Here is a 27,195-nt window from a genome sequence, read left to right on the forward strand (position 1 = left end):
ACTATTGTTTTGATTTCTTCTGGACATAAAAAAAAACGTAAAAGCTGGGGCACCTGGGTGGCTCAGTCGGTGAAGCCTCTAACTCTTGATTTCAGCTCAGGTCATGATCTCAGTCTATGGGATCGAGCCCCGCACTGGCTCTACGCTGACAGGGCGCAGCCTGCTTGCGATTGTCTCTCTCAAAAATAAATTAAAAAAAAAAAAAAATATATATATATATATATGGGTATATTTATATGTATATATAGGCCATCTTTGTACACAAGCCTTACAAAGACAGGTGGTAGAGAGAGAGGAGGAGGGATGGACAGATATATTATAAGGAATTGGCTCATGATTATAGAAGCTGACAAGTCCCAAGAGCTGTAGGGTGAGTCGGCAAGTGAGAGACCAGAAAGAGCTGATGTTTCAGTTCAAATCCAAAAGCAGGAAAAAACCAAATGTCCCACTTCAAAGGCAGTCAGGAAGGAGGATTTCTCTCTTACTCAGGGGAAGGTCAACCTTTTTGTTCTAGTGAGGCCTTCAACTGATTGGATGAGGCCCACCCACCTTGGGGAGAGCAATCTGTTTTACTCAACCTAGGCGTTCAAATGTTAATTTCATCCAAGAACACCCCGGGTGATGTTCCACCAAATACCTGGGCGCCTCGGGGCTCAGTCAGGTTGACACATGAAATTAACCACCATAGGTGCGATCCAGATCCGTCAATAAAAACACAATAGGTCCGAGGTCTCAATGGGAGCCTGTAATAAATCTGAGCTACAGAAGCTAACCTAACTGAGGTAAAGACAATCGTGAGGTCTCTTCTGGTGGGGCCGGAGGAGTGGCAGGATTCAGGGTGTTGCAGCAATGAATAGAAGTGTGAGGGGGAGGGCATACCAGAATCTCACAAGACGCTGACTGGCTGGCCGAAAGCATTGTGTGTTTTCAGTGGTGGTGTCCATCCCGCAGTGAGGAACCACGAGGTTAAGCTGGGCGCCCAGGACTAACTAGTTCAGCAGAGGCATCGAGTTTTGCCAACCCCAACAGCTGCCCTAGGACAAGGAGGGTAAGTCTTTGCTCTTCATTAGTGACCACTGACTCCCTGGAGCGAAGCTATTTCAGCCACTTGTTGCGCAATCCTTGAGCGCGATGGTCAAGAAAGAATTCTTGAGATGGTTGATGGCGCAAGCTAGTATGGGTATACAAGTAGCATGCGGACAAGACCCGTGGGCAGAAAGAGCCACACCTTCGCCGTCTGAAGCTGGTGGTTATGTGCTTAGGGCTCAAGGAGGGAGAGATCCTGCAGGGAGTATCAGATCATAAGCGTCTTCTTCGAATTTCTACTCGCGAAACTACTTTCGCAAGATTTCTCTGGTGCTTATCATTCAGTTTGATATTAACTATCGATGAGACGTACAGGCAGTCATGAGACCCTTTAAGAATGTAGCGACCAGAACGTATTTGATCCTTATCAGAACTACGCAGGTGAGCCTCGGGTAAAGGTGAACATTTTCCTGCTTCTATCCCTCATCACAACACACACACACACACCGCCCCCAATGACCAATCTTTGGCCCTTGAATCTTCAAGGTTGTAGAAGGGCAAAGGGCACATCTTCTGTGACTTCTTCAAGCTGACAGCGGTCATAGAGATGTCCCTACCTATGGACCTAAGTTGGTCGCTATCTGTCCCGGCAAGTAACAAGGGAAGACCATCGCTGTAGAGTGCAGAGAAGACATTGGGGTGAACTTGTTTTGAGGGGCAGGTATCATCTGTTGGCTGGGCGAAGGAGTCAGGAACTGCTCGCATGTATCTCAACAATAGGAGAGAGCAAAGCCCAAAAAGACATCTTAGGATTAATATTGTAATAAAAATTATCAATGTGGTAAGAAGACCCTTTGGGGTGGACCATAGTCCACCTCCCGCCCAGGAATTTAACCCATCATGAAGTGACAGTGTAGGGTCTTTAAGAGAATCAATGCAGGGGATGGGGCGCCTGGGTGGCGCAGTCGGTTAAGCGTCCGACTTCAGCCAGGTCACGATCTCGCGGTCCGCGAGTTCGAGCCCCGCGTCGGGCTCTGGGCGGATGGCTCAGAGCCTGGAGCCTGTTTCCGATTCTGTGTCTCCCTCTCTCTCTGCCCCTCCCCCGTTCATGCTCTGTCTCTCTCTGTCCCAAAAAATAAATAAACGTTGAAAAAAAAAATTAAAAAAAATTAAAGAGAATCAATGCAGGGGCAACCGAGGACGCAGTCTGATGCCTGGTTGCCTTGTCTAGTAGGTAGCAAACCAAACAGTTGCCTGTAGAGTAATGACGTGGTCACGGGATTCTGCGGGGAGCCATCCCATTGGGCGAGCGTTATTGGGCCATGAATCAAGGGTTTGGTTTCGGAGGGCTTCTTTTTGAATTCGTGGGTGACTCCATGTTGGATTGGGTTAATGATGGCTGCTGTATGCTTGGCTAAATTCTCTATTTGTAATTTTACATCGGTAGGCGTGGCCCTCGGGACAAATGTGGCTAAGGGATAAAACCATGAAGAAGTCCTCTTTGCCTGATGTCTAACCTTGACAATATCCTCATTGTGAGGAATTGCTGGTAAGCGGGCGGTGACTAGTCCCGGAAGATGAGGGCATCCCCAAGCCCCTTCTCCAATCCAGTTATAAAGAAGGTGGGAAAAAATTAAAAAATGAAAAAAAAAAAAAAAAAAAAGAAGAAGAAGGTGGAGCCGGGGCACCTGGGTGGCTCAGTTGGTTAAGTGTCTGACTTTGGCTCAGGTCATGATCTCACAGTTCATGGGTTGGAGCCCTGCCCTGGGCTCTGTGCTGACAGCTCAGAGCCTGGAGCCTGCTTTGGATTCTGTGTCTCCCTCTCCCTCTGCCCCTCCCCCGCTCATGCTGTGTCTCTCAAAATTAAGTAAAACGTTGAAAAAAGATTAAAAAAAAAAAAAAGAAAGAAAGAAGTTGGGGCCATCCATTGTCTCCACAAGTCCATAGGGTAAGCTCTGACATTTTAAGGAGTGATTTTGTTATCCTGGCCACATAGAATTTATCAAGCTGACAGCTGAGTTTCACAACTGTCGGGAAGTCTATCTTATCTTCCAACTGTTAAAATAATCATATACCCACGGGGCTCTCAATTATTATCCCCACAGAGGAATAGGCATAAAGATTGTCTACATTTGAGCTATAGTGACAATACCTCTGAAGTTTCCCCTCACGTTGTCTAGCTTAGGCAAGCAACAAATTTACCTACTTACTTTATTTATATTTTAAGTAGGCTTCACACAGCATGGAGCCCAACGCAGGGCTCGAACTCACAACCCTGAGATCAAGACCTGGGCGGAGATCAAGAGCCCGCCGCTAAACCGACTGAGCCACCCAGGCGCCCCTCATAGGGATCCTTTAAAATCTACTTTGCTGGAACTTTTCCTAAGGAATCTCTAGACTGAGCTTTTAAATGTAATGTCTTTTTCTTCATGTTTATTTCTTTTTGAAAAGATGGGGCGCCTGGGTGGCGCAGTCGGTTAAGCGTCCGACTTCAGCCAGGTCACGATCTCGCGGTCCGTGAGTTCGAGCCCCGCGTCGGGCTCTGGGCTGATGGCTCGGAGCCTGGAGCCTGTTTCCGATTCTGTGTCTCCCTGTCTCTCTGCCCCTCCCCCGTTCATGCTCTGTCTCTCTCTGTCTCAAAAATAAATAAACGTTAAAAAAAAATTAAAAAAAAAAAAAAAAGTCTTTGAAAAGAGAGCGAAAGCGGGGGAGGGGCAGAGAGTGAGGGAGACAGAGGATCCCAAGAGGGCTATATGGCTGACAGCAGCGAGCCCGATGTGGGGCTTGAACTCACCAACCGCAAGATCATGACCTGAGCTGAAGTCGGACCCTCAACCTACTGAGCCACCCAGGTGCCCCTAGATTGAACTTTGAGTAGGTTCTCGAGGCCAGAGCCAAGCCAAATGCTGGTCATCAGACTCGCTTGCAATTCCTGCAGATTTGGGTGAATTCCTCTTCTCTAGGTCTCCAAAATATCCTGAGATTCGGACACCTTCCAGGGAGTGATATTCTTTACTTACCTGGGAAGGCCGCCAGGATCTCTGTAAGCAAGGTATCAGGCCAACGTTTCCATGGGATTCTCTTGGTTCCATAAAGTCAACCTTAGTACCTTAAAGCTGTCCAGTCGTAGCTGAGTCTATGTCTCATATATGACATTCCAGTCAAAGCCTGGGTAATGTAACCAGTGTTTCCAATGGTGTCCTGTTACGAGGAGAACAGATTCTTATCGAACTAATGCAAATAACTGTAATTGTCTTGAAAGAAAGAATAGTCCCGCGAAGAGTTTCTGAATTCTGGAGGGTTCAGGCAGGGAGAAAAGTTAAATGTTTCAGTTTGTTCACAAAGGAATGCTTTGTTATATTTCTGGAAGTCATGGATACCTTAAGAGAAAGTTTCCCAGGGGTGACTGAGCACCAGGCTGGCCCAGTGGGTAGAACACATAACTCTTGATCTCGGGGTTGTGAGTTTGAGCCCCACATTGGTTGTAGAGATTATTTTTAAAAATAATTTAGGGCCACCTGGGTGGCTCAGTTGGTTAAGTGACTGACGCTTTTTTTTTTTTAATTTATTTATTTTGAGAGAGACAGCACAAGTAGGGGAGAGGCAAAGAGAGAGGGAGAGAGAGAGAATTCCAAGCAGGTTCCACACTGCCAGTGCAGAGCCTAATGCGGGGCTCAAACCCACGAAACTGTGAGATCATGACCTGAGCTGAAACCAAGGGTCAGAGGCTTAACTAATTGAGCCACCAGGCACCCCACAACAGACTCTTGATTTCTGCTCAGGTCATGATCTCACAGTTCTCGAGTTAGAGCCCCACATTGGGCACTCTACTGTCAGCACAGAGCCCACTTCAGATCCTCTGCCCCTCCCCCATTCATGCTCTGTCTCTCTCTGTCTCAAAAATAAATAAACATTAAAAAATTTAAAAAAAATAAAATAAAAAAAAACATATGGGGGTGCCTGGGTGGCTCCACTGGTGAAGCATCTAACTTCGGCTCAGGTCATGATCTCACGATTCATGAGTTCAAGCCCCGCGTCGGGGTCTGTGCTGATGGCTCAGAGCCTGGTGCCTGCTTCGGATTCTGTGTCTCCCTCTCTCTGCCCCTCCCCTGCTCTCGCTCTGTCTCTCTTTCAAAAAAAAAAATAAATAAAATAAACATTAGAACAAATTTAAACATCAGTCTTTAAAAATAAATAAAAATTAATTTAGATAAGTTAAAAAAAAACCATATGTTTATCCCAGTACAACCGTTCAGTAAAGCATAATGCGTGTTTACCAATGGACTCCAGTACCCTCAGTTTCTCTGAAATAAGAAGCCAAAAGCACGAACTTCTGTTCAGTAATCAATACTTTAGTGTTTTATCTTATTTGGAAAAAGTTTAGATGTCCCGTGAATTCAGTTCAGTTTATCATTTGACTTAGCAAAGCTTCAAAGGGTCAGGTTACCAAAGATTTTGAAAGCAATTTAAAGTTTTGCCTATAAACCTTTTTATTTATTCAACCTATTTGTTTTTAACAATTACCCGTGGAAAATCTTATGAGACAGACAAAATTGACCATCGTTTATTTTTTGTTGTTGTTGACTAATTGCAACAGAGAGAACACGAGCTTATGACCTTTAGTAAACCTTGGTGGAATAATAATTTGTGTTTTTGGTTTTGTTTTTTTAAAATTTTATGTAATCTCAGGGCACCTGGGTGGCTCATTTGGGTGTCTGACTCATGATTTTGGCTCAGGTCATGATCTCACACTCTTGAGATGGAGACTGGAGTGGGACTCTGTCAACGAAGAGTCTCCTTGGGATTCTCTCTCTCCCCGCATCAGGCTTTCTGCTGTCAGCACGGAGCCTGGAGCCTGCTTTGGATCCTCTGTGCCTCTCCCCCGGCCCCCCCCCCCCCCCACTCACGCTCTCTGTCTCTAAAAAAAAATAAATAAAATTGTTCTAAAACAACTAAACAAACAAACAAACAAAAAAACAGATTAGCCTGAGTGACTCGGTTAAGCATCCGACTTCGGCTCAGGTCATGATCTCGCGGTTCGTGAGCTCGAGCCCCATGTCGGGCTCTGTGCTGAAAGCTCAGAGCCTGGAGCCTGCTTCGGATTCTGTGTCTCCCTCTCTCTCTGCCCCTCCCTTGCTCTCACTGTGTCTGTCTCTCTCTCTCTCTCAAAAATAAAATAAAAACATTAAACAAAATAAAAGAAAAGAAACGTTAAAAAAAAAGAGCGAGGAGGGGTGTCCTCGGGCCCCCTAAAGGCAAATGGACAGATCAGGGCTTTGGTACAGTGCCATAAAGGCCTGACCATATGGGATGTGGGGACATTTTCCTGGGCAGACTTTCCCATCGTCTAGTTTATATGAAGGCCAACAGTGTTACAAAAGAAGAGAAGGGAAGGAAGCACACGAGGTGTCCTTTTTAGGCTTCTTCCTGTAGATCAAAAGAGAGAGCGGAACAAAGGAGAACAGTGACTAAGCAACGAAGGGCAAGGAAGCAAGAGCTGGGGACTCAGCCACGCAGAGGGTTGCTGTCACCTTGTCCCTTTGTGGTTGCCAGAAAGATGTTGCCGGGGGAACTGGGGAGACCCCAGAGTCCCCTAGCCAGACCCAAAGGAGTGGCCGAGGGTTCTTGGTCTCCCCAGGAGAAGGAATTCAAGGACAGACATGCGGCACAGCGGGAAAGTATATCAAAGGCAAAAAGTACACTCTTGAGATGTGACAGCAGGTGAGCGAGAGAGAGAGAGAGAGAGAGAGTTGTTGTGCCCTCTGGGGGTTGGGTTTGCTGCTTTTTCTCTTTCCTTTTTTATTATTTGTTAATAAATTTTGTATTTATTTTGAGAGAGAGAGAGAGAGAGAGAGAGAAAATGTGGGGAGGGGCAGAGAGAATCACAAGCTGTCAGCACAGAGCCCGACGCGGGGCTCAAACTCACGAACCCTGAGATCATGGCCTGAGCTGAAGTCGGACACTTAACCGACTAAGCCACCCAGGCGCCTCCTTTATTAATTAATTAATTAATTAATTTATTTATTTATTTATTTTCCAGTTGGCTCTAAACCCAACATGGGGCTCAAACTCGCAACCCCGGGGGGCGAGAGTCACAGGCTCTATCCACTGAGGCAGTCAGGTGGCCCTGGTGCTTTTTTTTTTTTTTTACATCCAAATCGACGCCAGTATGTTAGGAGACGGTCCAAGAAGGGGATCCTCTGGGATCGAGGAAGCTGATGCCATGGTTAATTCCTACAAAACGAGGAGAGTCCATTAACTACCTAGGAGTCCATAGGTACCAAAATCGCCCTCAGCTTCTGCATGGCGTCCCATCAGGAAATGTTGGCGAAGGTTCTTGGGGTTCAGAGTTGGGGGGACACATCCCTCATCCTTGACCGCTCTTGACACACCTTTGTGCCACTTGAGAAGGGATGTCGACTTCCCTTCACCTCTCCATGGCATTCTAGACTGGAATGGGTGTCCGTGAACGGACTGAAATGCCACAGAGATTGGAGCTGATATACGGGGTGACCAATAAGAATACCCTTGGTAAGCCTCTAGATCCAGTATTAATGGGTAGGGAGGAGGTCCTGACCTTTGTTAAGAAAGGGCAGCTATTTTATTTATTTGTTTGTTTGTTGATTTTTTCGTGTTTATTCATTTTTGAGACAGCGCAAGCAGGGGAGGGACAGAGAGAGAAGGAGACACAGAATCCCAAGCCGGCTCCAGGCTCCGAGCTGTCAGCACAGAGCCCGACGTGGGGCTTGAACCCACGAACCGTGAGATCATGGCCTGCGCTGAAGTTGGACGCTCAAGTGTCTGAGCCACCCAGGCGCCCCAAGAAGGGGCAGCTATTTCATATCACATGAAACATTATATATCTAAGCCAGAAGTAGTTTCCATCTGAGAGAAGGCTCGAGAACACCAACCACCCAATGGGTAAGGACATATGAGAGACACGGAGAAAAGATGACAATATGGAACTCTTTTCTAATTCACGCAACGTTCTCATGAGCTTTATCCATGATCCAGCCTCAGGAGAGTGGTCCCCCGTTAGGGGAGTGCCCCAACTAGATCTAATCGGTCCCTTTTGGGAAGCACGCGGTCAGACAAATCTTGGATTTATGTTCATCGAGGGATCATACCTGGTTATTTGGAAGGAAACCTTACACGGCAGTCTTAAGATCTCCAGCCGCCCTAATGACATGTATGGCCATCCCATTGCCCAAGGAATACAAGTATTAAAAGAACAGATAAGGGACGCCTGGGTGGCTCAGTCGGTTAGGCGTCCGACTTTGGCTCAGGTCATGATCTCACGGTTTGAGTTCGAGCCCCACGTCGGGCTCTGTGCTGACAGCTCGGAGCCTGGAGCCTGCTTTGGATTCTGTGTCTCCCTCTGCCTTTCCCCAGTCCTTGTGCTCTCTGTCTCTCTGTCTCTCTCTCTCTCTCAATAATAAACAAATAAACTTAAAAACTTCTTTAAAAATAAAAAGAATCCCTAAAACTAAGAAAGAGAGTTTTATTCGAGCCCAAGTTAGGATAGCTGCTTGGGAAACATGCTCCAGAGAATGAATAGTTTTTACAGGGTTATGTATACTTTTGTAGATCTTGTAAAAGGACAGAAGATTACAGATTATCATATAGGCAGGAATCACAAGTTTCTTTTTAAATTAAAAAAAATTTAAATATTTATTTATTTTGGGGAGACAGAGAGAATGCAAGCAGGGGAGGGGCAGAGAGCGAGGGAGACACAGAATCTGAAGCAGGTTCCGGGCTCTGAGCCATCAGCACAGAACCCGACGCGGGGCTCGAACTCACGAACGATGAGATCACGACCTGAGCTGAAGTTAACCCACTGAGCCACCCAGGCGCCCCGAATGAATTCTTTAATGTATGCAAGGAGAATATTTATTCTAGGTCAGTCCCTAAGCTGGGCAATGCTTGGGCACAGTGGTGAGGGACAGAGCCCCAGCCCTGCCCTCAAGGTACTCATAGTCTATTGGGGAGGGCAGACCCATCCTCAGACAATGATGACCCTGAGGGGGCAGAGGAAGACCAAGGGAACACCAGGAGGGCTTCCTGGAGGAGGCAGCAGAGTGGAACACTGAAGGATGAGGAAGATGAACCAAGTGAGGGGAGTGTTTCAGGTAGAAATTCTAATAGTTTTCTCCTCCCTCCTCCCTCCTATTCCCCCCCCCCCAAAAAAACCTGTGACAAAGCCCCTCTGGCCTCCAGCACCCCCCTCCCACCTGCCGAAGTGTCACTGTAAGGGATATTTGTCACCCCCACACTGGCTGCCAGTCCTCGAAGGGAAGGGCCAGGGCCGTTGCGGTCACTGCTGTGTCCCCAGCGCTGCCCAGCACAACAGCAGGGGCTCAGGGAATGTTTGCTGGATGAATATGAGAGTTCTCTGTGTGAGCGAGTTGAAAGTCTCTTCTACAAAGGGGGTCAAAGTTCAAACACCTCAACCCTCGATTTCCCACCCTGAGAAATAAATAGCCAACCAGTGGTTAAAGCACTGGAACCCAATTGCCAAAATTCCTGCGTTTCAACTTCCTCATCTATGCCTCAGTGTTTTCATCTGTGAAATGGCATCTCCGTGTAGGTGTGTTTGTTTGCCGTTGTTTAGGATTAAATGAGGTATTCACACCAAGTGCTTAGCACAGTGCCTGGAATTTAGTCAGCGGTCATTGAATGTTAGCCGCCCCCCCCCTTTTTTCCCCCAATCCTTTCTTATTCTTTGCTCTTCCAGCCAGAAGCCTCTCCTGCCCCCATCTGTCATCTCCAGCCATCTGTACCACCAGTGTTTGCCCTTCCCTGCGACATTTCATGCCTCTGAGCCTCCGTACATGCGGTTCCCTCTGCATCCTGACACCAAGTCTGAATGCATCCACTTGGAGAACTCCTACGCAGCCGGTACCGCTCAGCCATCGTATCACCCCTCCAGATCCCCAGGTTTCAGAAGCCAGTTTCCTACCGCTCTCAAATCAAAGCCTCCTTTTCTGTGTGGCCCACGCTCTGGAAACAGCCTTTTTCATTGGTGCTCCCGGTGCTCTGTCGCCCCCTTGTGCCGGGTCTTAGACCTGCACGGAAAAAGTGCCGGGCGATTCTCTCCACCTGCCCCCCAGAGTGACGCTGAGCCCTTCTCCTCCCGCCCTGGACCTTGGGAGACCGCCCTGTGTCCACTCCATCCACGGGGGTCCTTCGCCCTCCGCCTTCTGGTTGGGTTCTGCCTATTGGAGGCAATAGGAATGCAGGAGGGGAGAGGTGGGAGTATTTATTTGGGGGCCCCTCCCTGCATCCCTCCCCTTCTGGCAGTGGCTGTGTTCCTCTGCCTAGAGTTCTGTGGCCTCCTCTCCAAACCCCAGCTCCCTGCCCTAAGGGTGGTAATGGCTTGATTCTCACTGTGGCTGGTTCCCTGCTGCCGCCTCATACTATGTGGGTTCCTTCACCGTTCCCACCCCCCTGAAACGTCCCTTCATAAATGCTCCCACCTAAGACCTGAATGGCTACTTGTTTCCCACCAGGTGAGCCCAGGAGACAAGGGGATCCTCACTGCCAGTGGCCCCTTAGAATTTCTTCTTAGGAGGAGCTTGGAATGACCAAGCTTGTTCTGACGAGAGGGGTCTGCGGGGCTTGTCTTGAAACTGATAGGACGCGTCCCGGGTTCTTTGTCAGGAGGGGCTACAGCCTTCGTGATACCTCCCTTGATGCTTTCCCCGACTGTGTCCTTGAAGGAGGAAGAAAGGCAAATGTCTCTATTCCTCTGTGCGTTGCAGGTCGCTTGGGTGCTTGGTTGACTCTCTCGCTTTCTGTGTCCCTCAAGAGCCCTGAGAAGAAGTAGGTAATATGGCTCAGAGAGGGGAAGTCACTTGTCCAAGGGCACACAGCAAATGACTATAAGAATAGCTACCCTTAAAAAAAAACAAAAACGGAAAGGAGCAAAGAACAATGTTCTTGAGTGCGGGAAATGTTCTGTGTCTTGATTTGGGTGCTTAGTCACACGAGTGTATCTGTTTGTCACAATTCATGGTATTGTTCCCTTAAGATCCGGGCATTTTATTATTATTTTTTATTTATTTATTTATTTTCAACAATTATTTATTTTTGAGACAGAGAGGGACAGAGCATGAGCAGGGGAGGGGCAGAGAGAGAGAGGGAGACACAGAATCTGAAACAGGCTCCAGGCTCCGAGCTGTCAGCACAGAGCCCGACGTGGGGCTTGAACTCACAGACCGTGAGATCATGACCTGAGCCAAAGTCAGACGCTTAACCGACTGAGCCACCCAGGTGCCCCAAGATCCGGGCACTTTAATTTTTATTGAAAATAAAGAAAGATGGGGCGCCTGGGTGGCTGGGTCGGTGAAGAATCCGACTCTTGATTTTGACTCAGGTCATGATGTCAGGGTTCATGGGATTGAGCCGTGTCAGGCTCTGGGCTGGCAACGAGGAGGAGGCTGCTTGGGATTTTCTCTCTCCCTCTTTCTCTCTGCCCCGCCCCCGTGCTCTGTCTCTAAATAAATAAATAAACTTTAAAAACAAACACATGAAAAAAAGAATGAAAGACAAACGAATTTGTCTAGTAGCTGTCATTTCTGCGTGCTACATGCCAGGTCTGTCCCAAGTGCTTTGACCAAGACGGAATTCTCACGACCAATTTCTGAAGGTCGTGATGGTCGTAATAAAACTCAGCAAATGCTTTCGAAGCATTGATCGTTCCCGTATGCACTCGCTGAAAACGGGTCTCTTGCACACCTATCGTGTGTCCGGCTATCTGCTGGGCAACAGCAAAGAAACCAGATGCAAACAGATAAGGAAAAAAAAGGGGGGGGGGGATGAAGTACATTGAATGTGTGATGGGACTATTTCTACGGGGAAAAGTAAATGGAACAGGGAGGAACGGAAGGACGGGGCGGAGGGGGGCATGCTTTATAGACTTGGTAGCGTTAACACTACGAAACGACATTCCCCATGGCACTCGCCATGCGAGGGACCACTTGGACAGAAGCGGAAACTGAGGCACAGAGTCATTAGCCTAAGGTCTGGCTAGCCAAGAGGCAGCACTCCTTCCAGGGGTGGCCCTGGCCCCACTCGTTTGTGCGGTCCCTTGGGAAGGGAGGCACGCAATGACCAGAAAGTTAAGGACTGGGCCTGGGAGGGGAGGAAATAGCTCAGCTCAACGAGGGTCAAAGTCTGAAGGGTCGGTCGAGTCGGAGGTGTGGGGTTGGAGGGAGGGTCAGCACACGGGGTTAATGAGATGGGGGCCCGGCCTCCAGGCTGGGGACTCGCGGGGGGGGAGGGGCGTTGGGGGCGCTAGGGCAGCAGGTGAGGTTTCCTGCCTTTAGCGGGGTGAAAGCTTAAAGGGGTTAAGGGGCGGCGACGGGGAGGGGTTAATGGGGGCGGGGCCGGCCGGGGCGGGGCGGGGCTTCGGCCGGCGGCTGCGGCCCGGGGCCGGGAGGAGTCGCCGCCGGGTCCCTGCGCCGCGGGCGAGCCCAGACGCAGCTGCAGCCGAGAGAGGCGCCGCCCGCCCCGTCCAGCCGCTCCGCGCAGGTAGGCGCCGGTCCCTCCCCGGCTCCCGCCGGGCGTCCGGCCGCCGGGGGCCGCTCCTCGGCGAGCCCCTCGGGGGCCCTGCGCCCCGGCGTCGGCTGCCTCAGTCTCCCGCGCCGGCCCGTCCCCGCCCCTCTCTGGGGCTGGCGTTCCCGCCGTCTGCGCGCGGACCGCGTCTCTGGGTCGGCCTCCCTCTCGGCGCCCGTCTCTGATGGGTCCCCACCTGCGGTCCTCTCCCCCTCTCGGCGTGCCTCTCCTTCTGCCTCTCTGGATGTCTCTGTGTCTCTGCCGGATCTCCGTCGGTCTCTGGCTCTGTCTCTCCGTCTCTGTATCCCTTCTCCCTGTCTCCCTTTGCCCCTGTCCCTCTGAGGCTCAGCGGCGCTCTCTGCCTCCAACTGTGGTTCTCCCGGCCTCTGTGCACCTCTTTGCCCTTTCCCTTCCTGTCCCTCCCTCTCTCTCTCGTATTTCTGTCTCTTCCTCTGTGTATCTTAAAGACCCTCTGCTGGCACCGTCACCCCATCGTCACCTCATTCCGAATTCTGGTGCATCCCAGGGGTTTCCCCTGGGCCTAGGAGCTGCTTGGGAGTGGAGTGGGGGGAAGCAGGCTTGCCAGTTGGGGCTGATGGACTCTGAATGGCACCGTGACCCCAGAGCCCCCTTTAGAGAGTCACCCCACTGCTCCTGAGGTCGCACCCACCCCACCCTCCAATTTCAGGAATTCCTGGCTGGGGGGTGGACTTCCTCCCCCACTTCCTCCCTTCCAGGATTTGGCTAGGTCACCGTTAACTCCTTCCTGCCTCCACCTCCCTCCCTCCTCCCCCGCTGCTTGCCCTGGACATCCCACCACCCCCGATGAGGCTGAGGGAGAGCTCTGGAATTTCTGTGAGGCATTGTTGGCCGTGCGATGTGTGTTGTGGACTCAGGCAGGATGTGCGCTGGGGGATTTGTGTGCAGGCACAGAGATGATAGGGGCCACCCCCCACCCCCAGGGTCCCCACCCCAGGGCCCACCACCAGCCCCCTTCCTCTTGAACCCTCCAAGAGGGCTCCTCACAAGCTCTGGCTCTGCAGATGAACTCAAGTTCAGGTTTGGGGTGAGGATGGGGAGGTTTCCCTTTCTGGGGGATCCCAGTGGGAGGAAATGAGAGAGACAATGGGCAGCTCCTGAACTCTGGGAATCATAATTAAGAACCCTTGGATGTGAAGTCTTTGAATGGAACGGCCCAGGACGTGAGAAGGATCAGGAGGACTGGGGCTGCACAACCTTCAAATCAAAGGTCCTCAGGATATATGAATCCTTCAATCCAAAAAAAACAGTAGTGTTGGGGCGCCTGGGTGGCTCAGTCGGCTAAGCGTCCGACTTCGGCTCAGGTCATGATCTCAAGGCTTGTGAGTTCGAGCCCCGTGTCGTCGGGCTCTGTGCCGACAGCTCGGGAGCCTGGAGCCTGCTTCGGATTCTGGGTCTCCCTCGCTCTCTGCCCCTCCCCCGCCTGCACTCTGTCTCTCTCAAAAATAGACATTAAAAAAAAAATTTTTTTTTTTTTCAAAAAAATGATGTTGGAATCTTGGCAGCTTTCAGAGTTCAAAGCAGAGAGCTCGAAGGGCTTACCGAGGCGGCTAGGCCAAGCACCCATTTTACAGATGGGAAAACTGAGGGCCCAAGAACAGCAGTCCCCACAGTGAGTCAGTGCCAGGCTGGGGGCTGGGACTCCGGTTCAGCTGAAGCCCGAATCCAGAGAGCCGGCTTCTTTTGCTGCCAGTAAGTCGGATTAATTTGGGAAAAGAGGTGTTCACAGTGAGGAGGGAAGAATGCCAGGGTGAGTATGAATAGCTGGGATCCTGAGGGGAGCGTTTGAGAAGGAGAGAAGAGAAAATATTTCTAAAACCGTGGTGGTGGGGAGGGGAGAAGGGACAAGAGATGGTTTGGATGGAAGGGGTGGAGTTTGAGAGAAGGAGGGAAGAGGAGGAGGAAAATGGGGGGGGGGGGCGGTGCAGGGATTAATTCCCGCCGCCTTCTCCTGACCCTCCCCATGAAGCCCACTGCTCCCTCGGGGCAGGGCCTATAATTTGGTTTGTGTCTAGACAAATAATAACTCAGCTGGTGTGAGCGAGCTGGGAGGGATGAGGGGAAGGCCGGCAGGGCAGGGGTATGGGAGCAGCCTGGGTTCCCATTAGCCCCCCCCCTACCCCCCAGGTAGTGAGATATTAGGGGCTACGGGGAAATGACCACTTACTCCCCCCCCTCCCCCCCCAACCTCCCATCAATCCCTAGTATTTTAGAATTCTGCACAATCTTAGAATTTCAGGCAGCTGGGATGTTAAAAAGCAGAATAGCTAAGGGAACAGAAAAGGGGTTCACTGTAGATAGAGTATGTCCCCCCATTTCTGTAAAAAAGAAAAGGGAAGTACGTACGTGTGTTTGCTGGGCAAAGATAATAATCACTGAGAGTTTAATAATAGATTATGAAAGTCGTAGAATGTTTTAAAAAAATCATAGTGTTCTAACAATAGAACTTTAGAATCTTGGAATGTGAGACTCCTAGAATATTGGAAACTTAAAGGGTAAGGGCATGGAAAGCCGCTAGGATAATAATAATAGAATGGAAGAAAGGTAAAGCTCTAGAATGTTATAATAATAGAATGGTAAACCATGAACCAGACTAACAATAGATCCCGAGGATTTGAGAACGCTGGAATGGAGACTGTCAGAGGGGTAGGGTAGGAGGACCCTGGCGTCCCTTGGGGGCGGTGTGGGAGGTGGGGGGTGGGGGGTGGGGGGTGATGGGGACCCCTTTGGTAGGCATGGGGAAACTGAGGCCCAGCGAGGTGGTCACGGTGGCCTGACTGCCCCCCAGTTTCCGCCTGGCCGCCAGGGCACCAGGTGGGGAGCGAGGCGCGGTGATCACATTTCGTCCCCTCATGAGCAGACCGGAGCTGGCCGGTCCCCCGGGACTGCCAAGGGGGTGGTAAGCCGGAGCCTGCAAAGGAGGGAAGGGGGGCAGTCTGGTGGCTTCTAGGACAAGGCTGGTGAGTGAACCCCGAGGGTGGCGGGGGTGGGTGGGTGGGTGGGGGGGTGAGGGCTGCATCCCATCTTAGTCTTGTGTCCTCAACCCTCTCAGTCCTTTAGTGTTGCTGGATTTAGGGGTGGCTGGTGGGGCCCAGGGACTTATCTGGTTTGAGCAGCTGAGGCATAAAGTGGAGGCCGGGGTCTGACCAGTCCTTCCTGCCCCCTCACTATCTCTCCACACTTGGGTTTATCTCTCCTCCTTGCCCTTCTGGGGGAGGGGCTAGCAGGGTCTTGACCCCAGGAGGCTGGGCAAGGGAGGCAGTTGATGAAGGGGCACAAAGGACGCTGTGGTCACTTGCTTTTTTGCGCTGAGAAAATCCTTGTGCCTTTTAGCGGATTCTCCAAGGGGGCTGAGAACCCCAGAACGACTTGAGAAAAATTACAGGAACCCAGGGAGTGAGGAGAGGAAACATTCAGGGGAGGGGAAGCTCTTTGGTTAAAGAAGATAGGAGATCGGCCCAGTTCTGACACATCATAGGACGCGGACAACCGGCTTGCTGCGCGGGGCCTCAGTTTCCCCATGTGTACCAGGAAGGCGCCAGAAATAGCCTTGCACCCCCAGCTGGGGCATATAGAGCAGTTGCACTGCAGAATTCTAAGAGTTTCTGGTCCTGTGCTTTTGAGGGCTTGATGGTGGGCAGATCTCAGGTGGGGAGAAGAGAGGGCTGAATGCCCCTCCCCCATGCTCAGAATCCCCAGGAAGCAGGTGGGTTGAGGAGGGAAGGGAGGAGGATGGGATGAGCGCTCAACTGGTTCCCCCTTGAGGAAATTAGCAATGAGAAGTGTATTTCCTCTGGCTTCCGGAAAGAAGTCTCATGCCTGTGTACCCACCCCAGCTGAATCCAGGGGGGTCTTGAGTGGGTGGGACAGAAGGAACTCCCAGCTGTGGTTCCTCTGTCTCATCCATGGAATAATAATTGTTCAAATGCTGCACATTTTGTAGATGTTATGATGTTCTACCAAGGATTTTCGTGTCTGCGATGTGACGAATATAAAAGTTCTGCCCTCCCCCCCCCCACCTTTATACAGAAGAACTGAGACTCTGAAAAAAGAAGGCATTTTCTCAATGTTACAAAAAGAGGGAGAGAAAGAAGGGGAGAGAGGAGGAGACCAAGGGTCAGAGAGAAGGGGAGGCTGAGAGCAGAGAGAGGGGGGGTGTTTTGAGGGACTGGGTCTGGGTGGGGAAGATTCAAAGGGACCGGATTGCTGTTCCAGCCAGGAGCAAGCTCTCTCCTTTGTCCACAGGATCCAGGAACCTCTGCCTGTGAGTCTGGGGTGGGGGCAGCCGCTTGGCTGCCGAGGACCCCACAGGGGGTAGGGCTTACTAAACAGGACTCAGCCCTGACCTTTCAAAGTCAATTATGTAGCGGATAGATCCTGCCCTTTTCACTTTTTCCCTTCCAACCTCTTTCCCTGGGACCCCCCACAGGGACTTCTTTGAACTTGTTGGGGGCGGGTGGGGGAGGGGGGAGGAGGAGGGTTGTGTTGCCTCTCTTGCATCACGGGATGGGCTGACCTATGCCTGTTCCTTCAAGCCACAGTCATTTATTGAGTGTCTACTATATGCTGGGCCTGTCCTGGGTGCTGGGATACAGGAGTCAACACCTGGTCTCCGCCCTCCTGGAATGTCCACCTCAGACCCGCAGAGAGATGTGAACAAGATACTAGGTGATGTGAAGAGAGCGCCCCGGGGTGGGGGTGGTGTGTGTGGGGGGGTGGGACTCTGGGTGGGGAGGGCCTCCCCGTGGAAGTGAAGGAGGTGAGGGAGCTTCGTCCTAAGAAGATCTGAGAAAGAGCAAAGATTTTGAGGCTGAAAAGAAGGCCATGGGCCTTGAGCTTGCTGAGATGGGGGAGGAGAGGCGGGGGAGAAAGTCCGGCAGTGCCTTGTCACCTGGGGCAAGCCGTTTGCATTTTACCCTAAAGCCACTGGGAAGGCACTGGGGGTGGGGGGGTGCTGCGGTTTCAAGCATAGAAGTCACCTGAGGAGTGATTTCCATGTTTAAAAGACCTTTGTGGCTGCCCTGTGGGAAACGAGTTGAAGGAAGCCACAATGGCAGCCTGGAAAGCAGTGAGGAGCTACTGCAACGGTCCGAGCAAGCAGTGATGATAGTGCATGGCGGACAGTGGCAGGGGTTTCCGAGAGAATAAATGGATTCAGGATTTATGGTGGAGGTAGGGCCAAGAGGACTTTCCCATGGAAAGATGCTGAGGCATCTGGGAGGTTCCCAAGAACCCGATGTATGACTTTGGGCTCATCCCTTCCCCTGTCTGGGCCTCGGTTTCCCCATATGTCCAATTGACCCAACCAATATGGTTTTCTAAGTGCGTCCTGGGGACCCTTCAAAGGTGGCTCCCCTCATCCCACCTCATTTCACTGGGCACGCCGAGCAGCTTTTCACTGTCTTAGATGGGTTTCCCGTTAAGATCTTGTTTAAAAAGATTAATAATAATAATAATAATAATAATAATAATAATGATGATGACGATGCTTTCACAGCTTAAAAAACTAACTCTGGGGGCACCTGGGTGGCTCAGTCGGTTGAGCATTCGACTTCAGCTCAGGTCATAATCTCACGGTTCGGGAGTTCGAGCCCCCATCAGGCTCTGTGCTGACGGCTCAGAGCCTGAAGCCTGCCTTGGATTCTGTGTCTCCCTCTCTGTCGGCCCTTCCCTTGCGTACACTCTGTCTCTCAAAAAGTAAAATAAAACGTCAAAAAATTTAAGAAAAAATCCAACTCTGTGCAAAGCTCTGGATAGAGTGACTTCCGAAGATGCCGCTGATTCAGGACTTCACTCTCCTTCCCTCTGGGGCTGACAATGGTCAGGGGGTGGTCCATGACTGTCCTTTGCCCTGTGTCTGCAGGTCTCCCCAAGGGATAGACAGGCCCAGGATTCACACTCAGGAAAGTTAGGGCAGGGGAGAGGCAATGAGGGAAGCAGTCCCCGAGGGAGGTTTGCCGGCCCTGCTTCCAGGGCTTCCCCTTGGTGTCCGAATGTGATCACATCCAGCAGCTCGTGTCCCTTCCCCTTCCCCTTCCCCGGTCCAGAGCAGCCATGGTTCCCAGCCCCCACTATCCAGCCGAGGGCCCCTTTCTGTCCAGGTCCGGTTACTCTTGGGTGGAAACAGGATCACAGGCTGGAGAAAAAGGGTGAGAGCCGAGATTGTTACTCTTTCATCATCAGCACCTTGGACAGGTCTCTGAACGGCTCTGTGCCTCAGTTTGTCAAATAGAAAGGATAGCCGTATTTTCCTCGTAGGGTTCTTGAAAATGTCATGAATTAATACCCGTAAAAGCGCTTAGGACAGGGTCTGCTGCGGGGTGGGCCTCAATAAACTATCTGTTATTATCCGTTATTATCACTGTCAACATTGGGGTGCCCTGGGTTCGTAGCGGAAGACGGGTCCCAGCCACCAGCATGGCCTTGCTGTGTATCCTTGGGGGGAGCGACCGGTCTTTCTGGGCCCCACGTCCCTGTCTGTGAAATGACAGAGTTAGCATTTCCCAAAGCATGATACCACAGTGGTGCATTTTACACAGTTCCCTGGAAGGAAGTTTGAAAATCTGAGTTGGGTCTTTATTTTATTATCTGTCCGGGAAAATATATCTGGATCCCCAGACCTGCACTTTTAGAGATCCATTGCTTAGAAAGAGGCTCAATTGGGCATCGCCACTCTCTTGCAGGAGGACGTCCACCCTCTTACAGCCCAGAGGTTATGGCAAGGGGTGTGGGGAGAAGGGGGTGTCCCTGACTCCCCTCACTGCAGACCTCTCTCCCTACAGGTGCTGTTAAGTCAGCTTTGCTGTGTGAGGTGGGCCACCTCCCCCCAGCTTGCTGCTTGGGTCGCACAGAAGATCAAGCCAGGAGTCCCTCCCCTGCCCCCCTCAAGTTCCTCACTCCATCTGTAACCCTCCTTTGTATAGCCCTTACTTACCTCCTTCCTGTTTCTTAAAAACCCTTCCCACATTCCCCGGACCGAGGGCTCCTGCTTTTCCACGCTCTTCTCTTTGCTGGCTACCTTGCTTATTTCCTTATTTCACACTGGGGTCCCGGGAAGCGTCGGCACCCTGAATGGCCTTGCCTGGCCTTCTCAACACTCCCTGACTGCGGTCTGTCCTGTCTCAAAGTATCTTGCATATTTCGCCATTTCCACACAGCCACACTTACTTTCTCCGATCTCTCCAAATATCTCCCTTTTTATACATTTTTTTTAATGTTTATTTATTTTTGAGAGAGGGAGAGAGAGAGACATACACAGAATCCAAGAGAGAGAGAGAGAGAGAGAGAGAGAGACATACACAGAATCCAAAGCAGGCTCCAGGCTCCGAGCTGTCAGCACGGAGCCCCACGCAGGGCTTGAACTCACAAACTGAGATCATGACCTGAGCCCAAGTCGGACGCTTAACTGACGGAGCCCCCCCAGGCGCCCCAGACAAATATCTTCCTCTTACCACCACCCGTACCCCAGTATTCCCTCATTTACACTCTGACTGGGTCTGTAGACACCCCCTTGACAAGACAAAGCTTTTATAATCCCGCCCCCCCCTCCCCCAAGCCTCCTTCCTGTCCTAATTCTGTCCTTCCTCCGACTTTTCCCTCTCCAGCTCTACCCTTCCCCGCCCAGGCTGGCCCACAACTCACGGTCACCCTCGTCTCTTCCCCGTGGACTACCTCCCGCCATGTTCCCCTGAGCCCCCAAGGAGGGGGCTCAGGGGGCCCGATGGCCTCCCGCCCCCCGTGGCCCCACAGCCCCCGTGGGCCAGGGGAAGTGCCTCGGGAGCCCCAGTGCCGAGGATGGGCAACCGCACGTGGGAGGGCTGCCACGTGGACTCGCGCGTGGACCACCTCTTCCCGCCGTCCCTCTACATCTTCGTCATCGGGGTGGGCCTGCCCACCAACTGCCTGGCCCTGTGGGCGGCCTACCGCCAGGTGCGGCAGCGCAACGAGCTGGGCGTGTACCTGATGAACCTGAGCATCGCCGACCTGCTGTACATCTGCACGCTGCCGCTGTGGGTCGACTACTTCCTGCACCACGACAACTGGATCCACGGCCCCGGCTCCTGCAAGCTCTTCGGGTTCATCTTCTACACCAACATCTACATCAGCATCGCCTTCCTGTGCTGCATCTCCGTGGACCGGTACCTGGCTGTGGCCCACCCGCTGCGGTTTGCCCGCCTGCGCCGCGTCAAGACGGCCGTGGCCGTGAGCTCTGTGGTCTGGGCCACGGAGCTGGGGGCCAACTCGGCACCCCTGTTCCACGACGAGCTCTTCCGTGACCGCTACAACCACACCTTCTGCTTTGAGAAGTTCCCCATGGAGGGCTGGGTGGCCTGGATGAACCTCTACCGGGTCTTTGTGGGCTTCCTCTTCCCGTGGGCGCTCATGCTGCTGTCCTACCGCGGCATCCTGCGGGCCGTGCGGGGCAGCGTGTCCACCGAGCGCCAGGAGAAGGCCAAGATCAAGCGGCTGGCCCTCAGCCTCATCGCCATCGTGCTGGTCTGCTTCGCGCCCTACCACGTCCTCCTGCTCTCACGCAGCGCCGTCTACCTGGGCCGCCCGTGGGACTGTGGCTTCGAGGAGCGCGTCTTCTCAGCGTATCACAGCTCACTGGCCTTCACCAGCCTCAACTGCGTGGCCGACCCCATCCTCTACTGCCTCGTCAACGAGGGGGCCCGCAGCGACGTGGCCAAGGCCCTGCACAATCTGCTCCACTTCCTGGCCAGTGACAAGCCGCAGGAGATGGCCAACGCGTCGCTCACCCTGGAGACCCCGCTCACCTCCAAGAGGAACAGCATGGCCAAGGCCATGGCAGCTGGCTGGGCGGCAGCTCCACCCTCCCAGGCGGACCAGGTGCAGCTAAAGATGCTGCCGCCAGCACAGTGAGCCTCCAACTTGCGCAGAACTCCCTCTCCCCGCTCCTCAAATCTTAGCCCACATTCCCTTCCCTCCTGGTCTGATGTATGCAAACTGTACGTAAATAAGGCTGTGTTAACATTCGGAAGAGTGTAAGAAAATAGGAAAACGGTGAGGTTGGTGGGTCACTGGTCCATCATCATCCACCGTGACCTCCTTCAGTTTAATCTGTGCCTGGCGCTGCGCTGGGTGGTACTTGTGACACAGTGGTGACCAAGAACACCGCTGGCCCTCCTTCACTCGCCCACACTCCCATGGGGGAGACAGACCTGCCCCCAGACAGTGATGATCCTGACTGGGTGGGGCTCAGACAGGGAGCCCAAAGGACATGGGACCCAGTCTGTGAGTCAGGGAGGGCTTCCTGGAGGAGGGGACAAGGTAAATGAAGTCAAATGTTTGGTCTCCAGAAGGTAAAGAGCAAAAGAGAAAAAAGGATATTTCCAACAAGGAGGTAGAATTTTTGTGACTGAAGGAGACGGAAGAAGAAATTCACTGAGTGCAGAGTGAACATCTTTGCCCTTGGGAAGCCCCTGGTCACATAAGGGAGTGAGGGCACAAAGAACACGTGTGAGTTTCTAGATAAACCGTGTTCTCCAAGTCAGGACTGAGGGCCAGGGAGACTTTCAGAACCTAAGGGAAGGGCAATCGGGGCAGACTGGCTGGAGGAGTGGCGAGCAGGGCAAGCTTGGGAAGGGGCTCAGGACAAGAGAAGGGTATTTATTCATTTGTTCAACAGAGATTTATTTATATCTACTCTCTGCCCAGCCCTGTGCTGGCTGGGGCTGGGAACACAAGGGTGACCAAATCAGCCCAGGCCCCACCCTCATGGGGCTCACGGTAAACAAGTAAATAAAAATAAATACAATGTTTGGAACTGGTAAGTGTACTGGGGAAAAATACAGCCGACTGAGGGGACGGAGAAGTCTGATCTAGAGCAGGAGGTCAGGGGAGGGCTCACCGGAAAGCGACATTCCAGCTAAGACGTGCAGGTGTGGGGGGTCAGCCACGTGGCTGTCAGTGGGGAAGCCACAGGAGGGTTCTTAGCAGAGGAGGGATAGGATTTGACTTAAGTGTGAACAGGATCCTGCTGGCTACTGAGTGGGAACCAGTATGGGAGGCCAGTGATAGGTGACTGCCGTAGTTTCAGGCAGGAGAGGCTGTGCTGGCAGCTTAACGGGGTGGGGGGGGGCGTGGTGAGCAAGGAACAGCGGTCAGCTTTGGGATTTATTTTGAAGGAAGGCTTCCAAATGATGGAAGCAGGAGCGCAGGGCCTTGTGGGATCGTGTAACACCAGCCCCTTGCCCATCCTGAGAAAAGGGTGACCATGGGGCCTGAACTAGAAGGACCTCTGGGAATGATCCCAGGCCCTGTTCCAGGCCGGTCACTGGAGAGGCCAAATGACTAGGCCAGGGTCACACATCTGGTGAGTCAATGTTGGGGTTATCCTGGGCTCTCTCTCGCCTCTCCATCTCTGCTTCTGTTCCCAGGCCCCAGGGTGGTCAAGGCGGCCTGCCTTGGTGGATGGTGTCGCCCTCCCTCTCCCGGCCCTCGGGGGCCACGAGGAATGGCCATCCTTCCATGACCACGCTGGAGAGTAGGAGGGAGCACCCAGCTCTGGACAGGCCTTGCCCTTTCTGATAGGTCACTTCTGTCTCTTCCTCCCAATGGATGTGTAACAGGCTCCAAGCTCCTGATGCAATGTGAAGATCTCCATCACACACACACACACACACACACACACACACACACACACACACCCTTGCCCCAGAAGAGGTTCCTGGAAACCCTTCCCAGAGAAGGGAAGAGGAGGGAGGGGGGGAATGAGAAAAAAAAAAAAAAAAAAACAGATTCCATGAGGAAAATGGTTTTGCAGGACGGGGGTTAACTGATATGCAGGAAGTTGGGGCTTTGTTGGGTGCGGAGAGAAAATGAGGGAAGCCTGGGATTTACGGGGCCTCATAACTTTCCCACACCAAAGCCATAAAGCTACTGGGATGGACATATAAGGGGCCAGAACTTTCTGGAACACAGTCTCCTGGGAGAATCAGATGACAGCCTGCCCTCTGCCCCTCCACCAAATGCTCATTCCCGTTTATTCAGTAAATATTTATTGAGCACCTACTGTGTGCCAGCCACTGTTCTAGGAGCTGAGGAAACAGCCGTGAAATAAACAAAAAAGTCATGTAGGGGGGCGCCTGGGTGGCGCAGTCGGTTAAGCGTCCGACTTCAGCCAGGTCACGATCTCGCAGTCCGGGAGTTCGAGCCCCGCATCAGGCTCTGGGCTGATGGCCCAGAGCCTGGAGCCTGTTTCTGATTCTGTGTCTCCCTCTCTCTCTGCCCCTCCCCCGTTCATGCTCTGTCTCTCTCTGTCCCCAAAATAAATAAACATTGAAAAAAAAATCATTTTAAAAATAAAAAAAAAAGTCATGTAGGGTTTGGAAGTTTCCTAAACCCATCATGGGGGACCTCAGCCCCTGAATAGGTCTCTGGGCCTCAGACTAACATCCCAGGAATAAGGAGAAGACCTGGCTGGGACCCAGAAATCCATTCTGGGACTTAGCTCCAATCTGATTACCCCTGGAACTTTGGATAAATCCTTTTCTTCCTCTGGCTTCAGTTGGCCAGTCTGTAAATTGGGGAGGGGTTTAGTTCCAAGTAGATAATTGACCTTGAATAGGCCCCAAGTTCTGTCACACCTTCAGTCCAGAAGGGTAGTTTTTATGGAGTCTTGGCATTTTTACTTTTTTAGAATAACCGGGTTCACACATGTCCGTGCCATCATTATTACAGATGGAGATAAGGAGGTCCATCTGTCTCAGGGATTTGACAAAGGACACGAAAGGAGTCTGAGTGGATGCCGAGGAAAGCCCCGAGTCTCCCCCCCCCCCCCCCAAAGCCCCGATTGCTCTGATTCTGCCTTCTGAAGGGCCGCTTCCTCCTACACACCACTCCTCTGCCCTCCCCTCTCTCTCCTAGAATCTCTTAATTACCCATCAAGACTCCGTCATCCAGAAATTTCTCTCAACCCCTCCCTGACCTTGTTTATATGATTTTGCTCCCTGCTGGGTAAAGGAGGACAGTCTGGGACATGTCCTTAAACTCCTTCTTGAGCCAGCTCCCTGGGGACCCTCGCCCACCAATGGAGGAAGTGGGGCTGCTTGAGAAGGGTGTGGGTCTTTAGCCAAGACGCTGGGCTATCCCCCTTCTGCTGGCTGAGAGACCTCTGCTAGCCCCCCGCCCCGACTCCGTGCCTCAGTCACTTAGGAAAGGGTTGGATTAGCTATTTCTGGAAATGGAATGCACCCTCAGGCTGGAGTTAGCAATAATAATGTTAATACCTGTATAGCATTAAGGGCTGTGTATCGAGGGCGGTGACTGGCACCTTCTAACCACTTATCACGGCTCACTCACTGTTTTGACATTCAAGATTCGCAGGCAAGCCTTACAACTACCTAACAAGGTAAGTCCCCTTTTGTAGACGGGAATACTGATGCCCAGAAAGGTTACGTCATTCGCCTAACATCACAAGCAAGCAAAGGGCGGAACTGGGATCCCAACCCAGGTCTGTATGACTTCATGGTCGGTTTTTTCTTATTCCCAGTGAGGGCTCTAACCTGCGGGGAAAGTGCATTTGGGACTCATTAGCCCTAATCAGGACTAATTAAGAGACTCCTTTAAGCGGGGAAGCCACCTAAGTACAAGACGTCACGAAAGAACACGGTGACAACAGCCAAAGCGGGCGTGGGAACCCAACCACGCTCCCGCGAGCAGCGGTTTAACGGCTCCGCCCCCTGACCCGCCTCACTTCCGCTTTTTATTTGCATATTCAACGATCGGACGTCAAGCGTCAGCGTCGACGCGGTGACATCAGGGGGCGCCCCTGCAGTGCCCCCTCCCCGAGCGTACGCACGTACGCACGCACGCACGGAGACGAACGGGCGGGGGAGGAGGGAGAGATCGGAGGCGCCCCGCCCAGTCCGCAAGGTTGCGCGTGCCCCGTGCGACCGCCAAGATGGTGGTAGGCGCGTTCCCTATGGCGAAGCTGCTATACCTGGGAATTCGGCAGGTCAGCAAGCCGCTTGCCAACCGCATTAAGGAGGCCGCCCGCCGAAGCGAGTTCTTCAAGACCTATATCTGCCTCCCGCCCGCTCAGCGTGAGTTTGACCCCACATCTCTCCAACCTTTCCATTCTCCAACCCCTCTCTGGTGGTTGCTCAGGGGATGGACTTCTGTTTCCAACCAATCACAGCCCGAACCGGCAAAGCTCTACAGCCAATAAGGAGGGTTCTTGGAAGAGGGGCATGCGGGTAGCCCAATAGTAAGAACGGCCGTGGGGCAGGGGGCAGGGCAGGGCGCCCTCGCCCGTGTTGGGAATATCAGCCAATAGAGGAAGAGAGCACGTGAAGACTGACGTCTAGACGAGCCCATAGTGTAGGGGGCAGTAGTAATATGGGCGGGACATTCTGGGACTGAGAGGAACTAGGGGCGGGGCCAAGGAGAGACTTGATCGGGTCGTTTGCCAGGCCGTCCTTATAAGTTTGGGTACCTAAAGTTTGCTTTCCAGGGCCTAGAATTCTTGGTGCTTTGGTGTTTTGTGAGGCCTGTGCCAGAGGTGCAGATCTTAGAATGGAAAAGCGTCGGGTTTCACAGCTACCAGAGTGCTCCCCTATCACTTCTCTCATTTGACCCTCGCACTGTTACATCCCCATGTCAGGGAAGGGAAATGACTCCCCCAGTTTACAGCAGAGAACATTGAGGCCTCGAGACCAGAAGGGAATTGCCGAGGTCACACATGGGAGTTTGGGCCAGAGTCAGGACTTAAAAAAATCCTGCCCTCAGGATTCCCAGCGCTAGTTTCTGGGTTCTCCCACTGCCTTTCTCCCCAACACTGTGTCTTAGCACCGTGGTTTAGGAAGTGGCTTCTTGGGTCAGACTGACATCGCTTCTAATCTGGGCCCCACGCCTTCCTGGCCAGGTCACTCAGAGCTTCAGTCTTGTGTGCAGTGGGCATTATATAATAGCAACATTTAATGGGCACTCACTTTGTGCCAGGCTCTATGCTGAGCACTTCACAGGCCTCCTGGCATTAAATCCTCACAAAATGATTCCCATTTTGTGGGTACGCTACGTGTTCATTTACGCTGTCAAGAACACTTCTGTTGTGAGGAGTAAATGGCTGTAAAATGTTAAGTCAGTCTGTGGTACTGAGAAAAGGCGGGTTGTGTAGATGTTATGGATACAGAAACGAAGAAGAGGCACAGAATCTTGGCCTTGGGGATTTTGCGTTCTTGGGGCGGGGGCAGGGGGAGCCAGATCATAAAATGAGTAGTTAAACTATGAATTCTAAATATATATATTTTTTTCAACGTTTATTTATTTTTGGGACAGAGAGAGACAGAGCATGAACGGGGGAGGGGCAGAGAGAGAGGGAGACACAGAATCGGAAACAGGCTCCAGGCTCTGAGCCATCAGCCCAGAGCCCGACGCGGGGCTCGAACTCACAGACCGCGAGATCGTGACCTGGCTGAAGTCGGACGCTTAACCGACTGCGCCACCCAGGCGCCCCAAACTATGAATTCTAGTAGATAGCAGTACTTACTCTGGGAGGAAGCATCAGGGCTGCAAAAGGAGAACTGTCTGGGGGAACGGCTGTAAGTTTAG

At 52.1% G+C, this 27,195-nt stretch overlaps 2 protein-coding genes across 6 annotated transcripts in view; both read left to right on the plus strand.

Moving 5' to 3' along the window:
* The first annotated feature begins 12,429 nt into the window (after window positions 1–12,429).
* Window positions 12,430–22,403, plus strand: GPR4 (G protein-coupled receptor 4). 4 transcript variants are annotated; one of them, XM_045440866.1, is made up of 3 exons: window positions 16,744–17,289; window positions 17,628–17,793; window positions 19,404–22,403. In XM_045440866.1, the coding sequence occupies exon 3, from the start codon at window positions 20,416–20,418 to the stop codon at window positions 21,502–21,504; it is 1,089 nt and encodes a 362-aa protein (XP_045296822.1). In that variant the 5' UTR covers window positions 16,744–17,289; window positions 17,628–17,793; window positions 19,404–20,415; the 3' UTR covers window positions 21,505–22,403. The 4 variants fall into 4 exon arrangements, with proteins under 4 accessions (XP_045296819.1, XP_045296822.1, XP_045296821.1 ...); XM_045440863.1 differs by lacking the exons at window positions 16,744–17,289; window positions 17,628–17,793 and adding an exon at window positions 12,430–12,558; XM_045440865.1 differs by lacking the exon at window positions 17,628–17,793.
* Window positions 22,404–23,957: 1,554 nt separating this feature from the next.
* OPA3 (outer mitochondrial membrane lipid metabolism regulator OPA3) overlaps window positions 23,958–27,195 on the plus strand; it is a 74,675-nt gene continuing 71,437 nt past the window's right edge. The window contains exon 1 of one of the 2 annotated variants that reach the window (XM_045440878.1): window positions 23,958–25,688. In XM_045440878.1, coding sequence (XP_045296834.1) covers window positions 25,547–25,688 — 142 coding nt within the window. In that variant the 5' untranslated portion in view covers window positions 23,958–25,546. The remainder of the gene's footprint in view (window positions 25,689–27,195) is intronic. The other variant, XM_045440877.1, reaches the window with a different exon arrangement.

Source organism: Leopardus geoffroyi, chromosome E2, assembly GCF_018350155.1.
Source record: "Leopardus geoffroyi isolate Oge1 chromosome E2, O.geoffroyi_Oge1_pat1.0, whole genome shotgun sequence".
NCBI lineage: Eukaryota > Metazoa > Chordata > Mammalia > Carnivora > Felidae > Leopardus > Leopardus geoffroyi.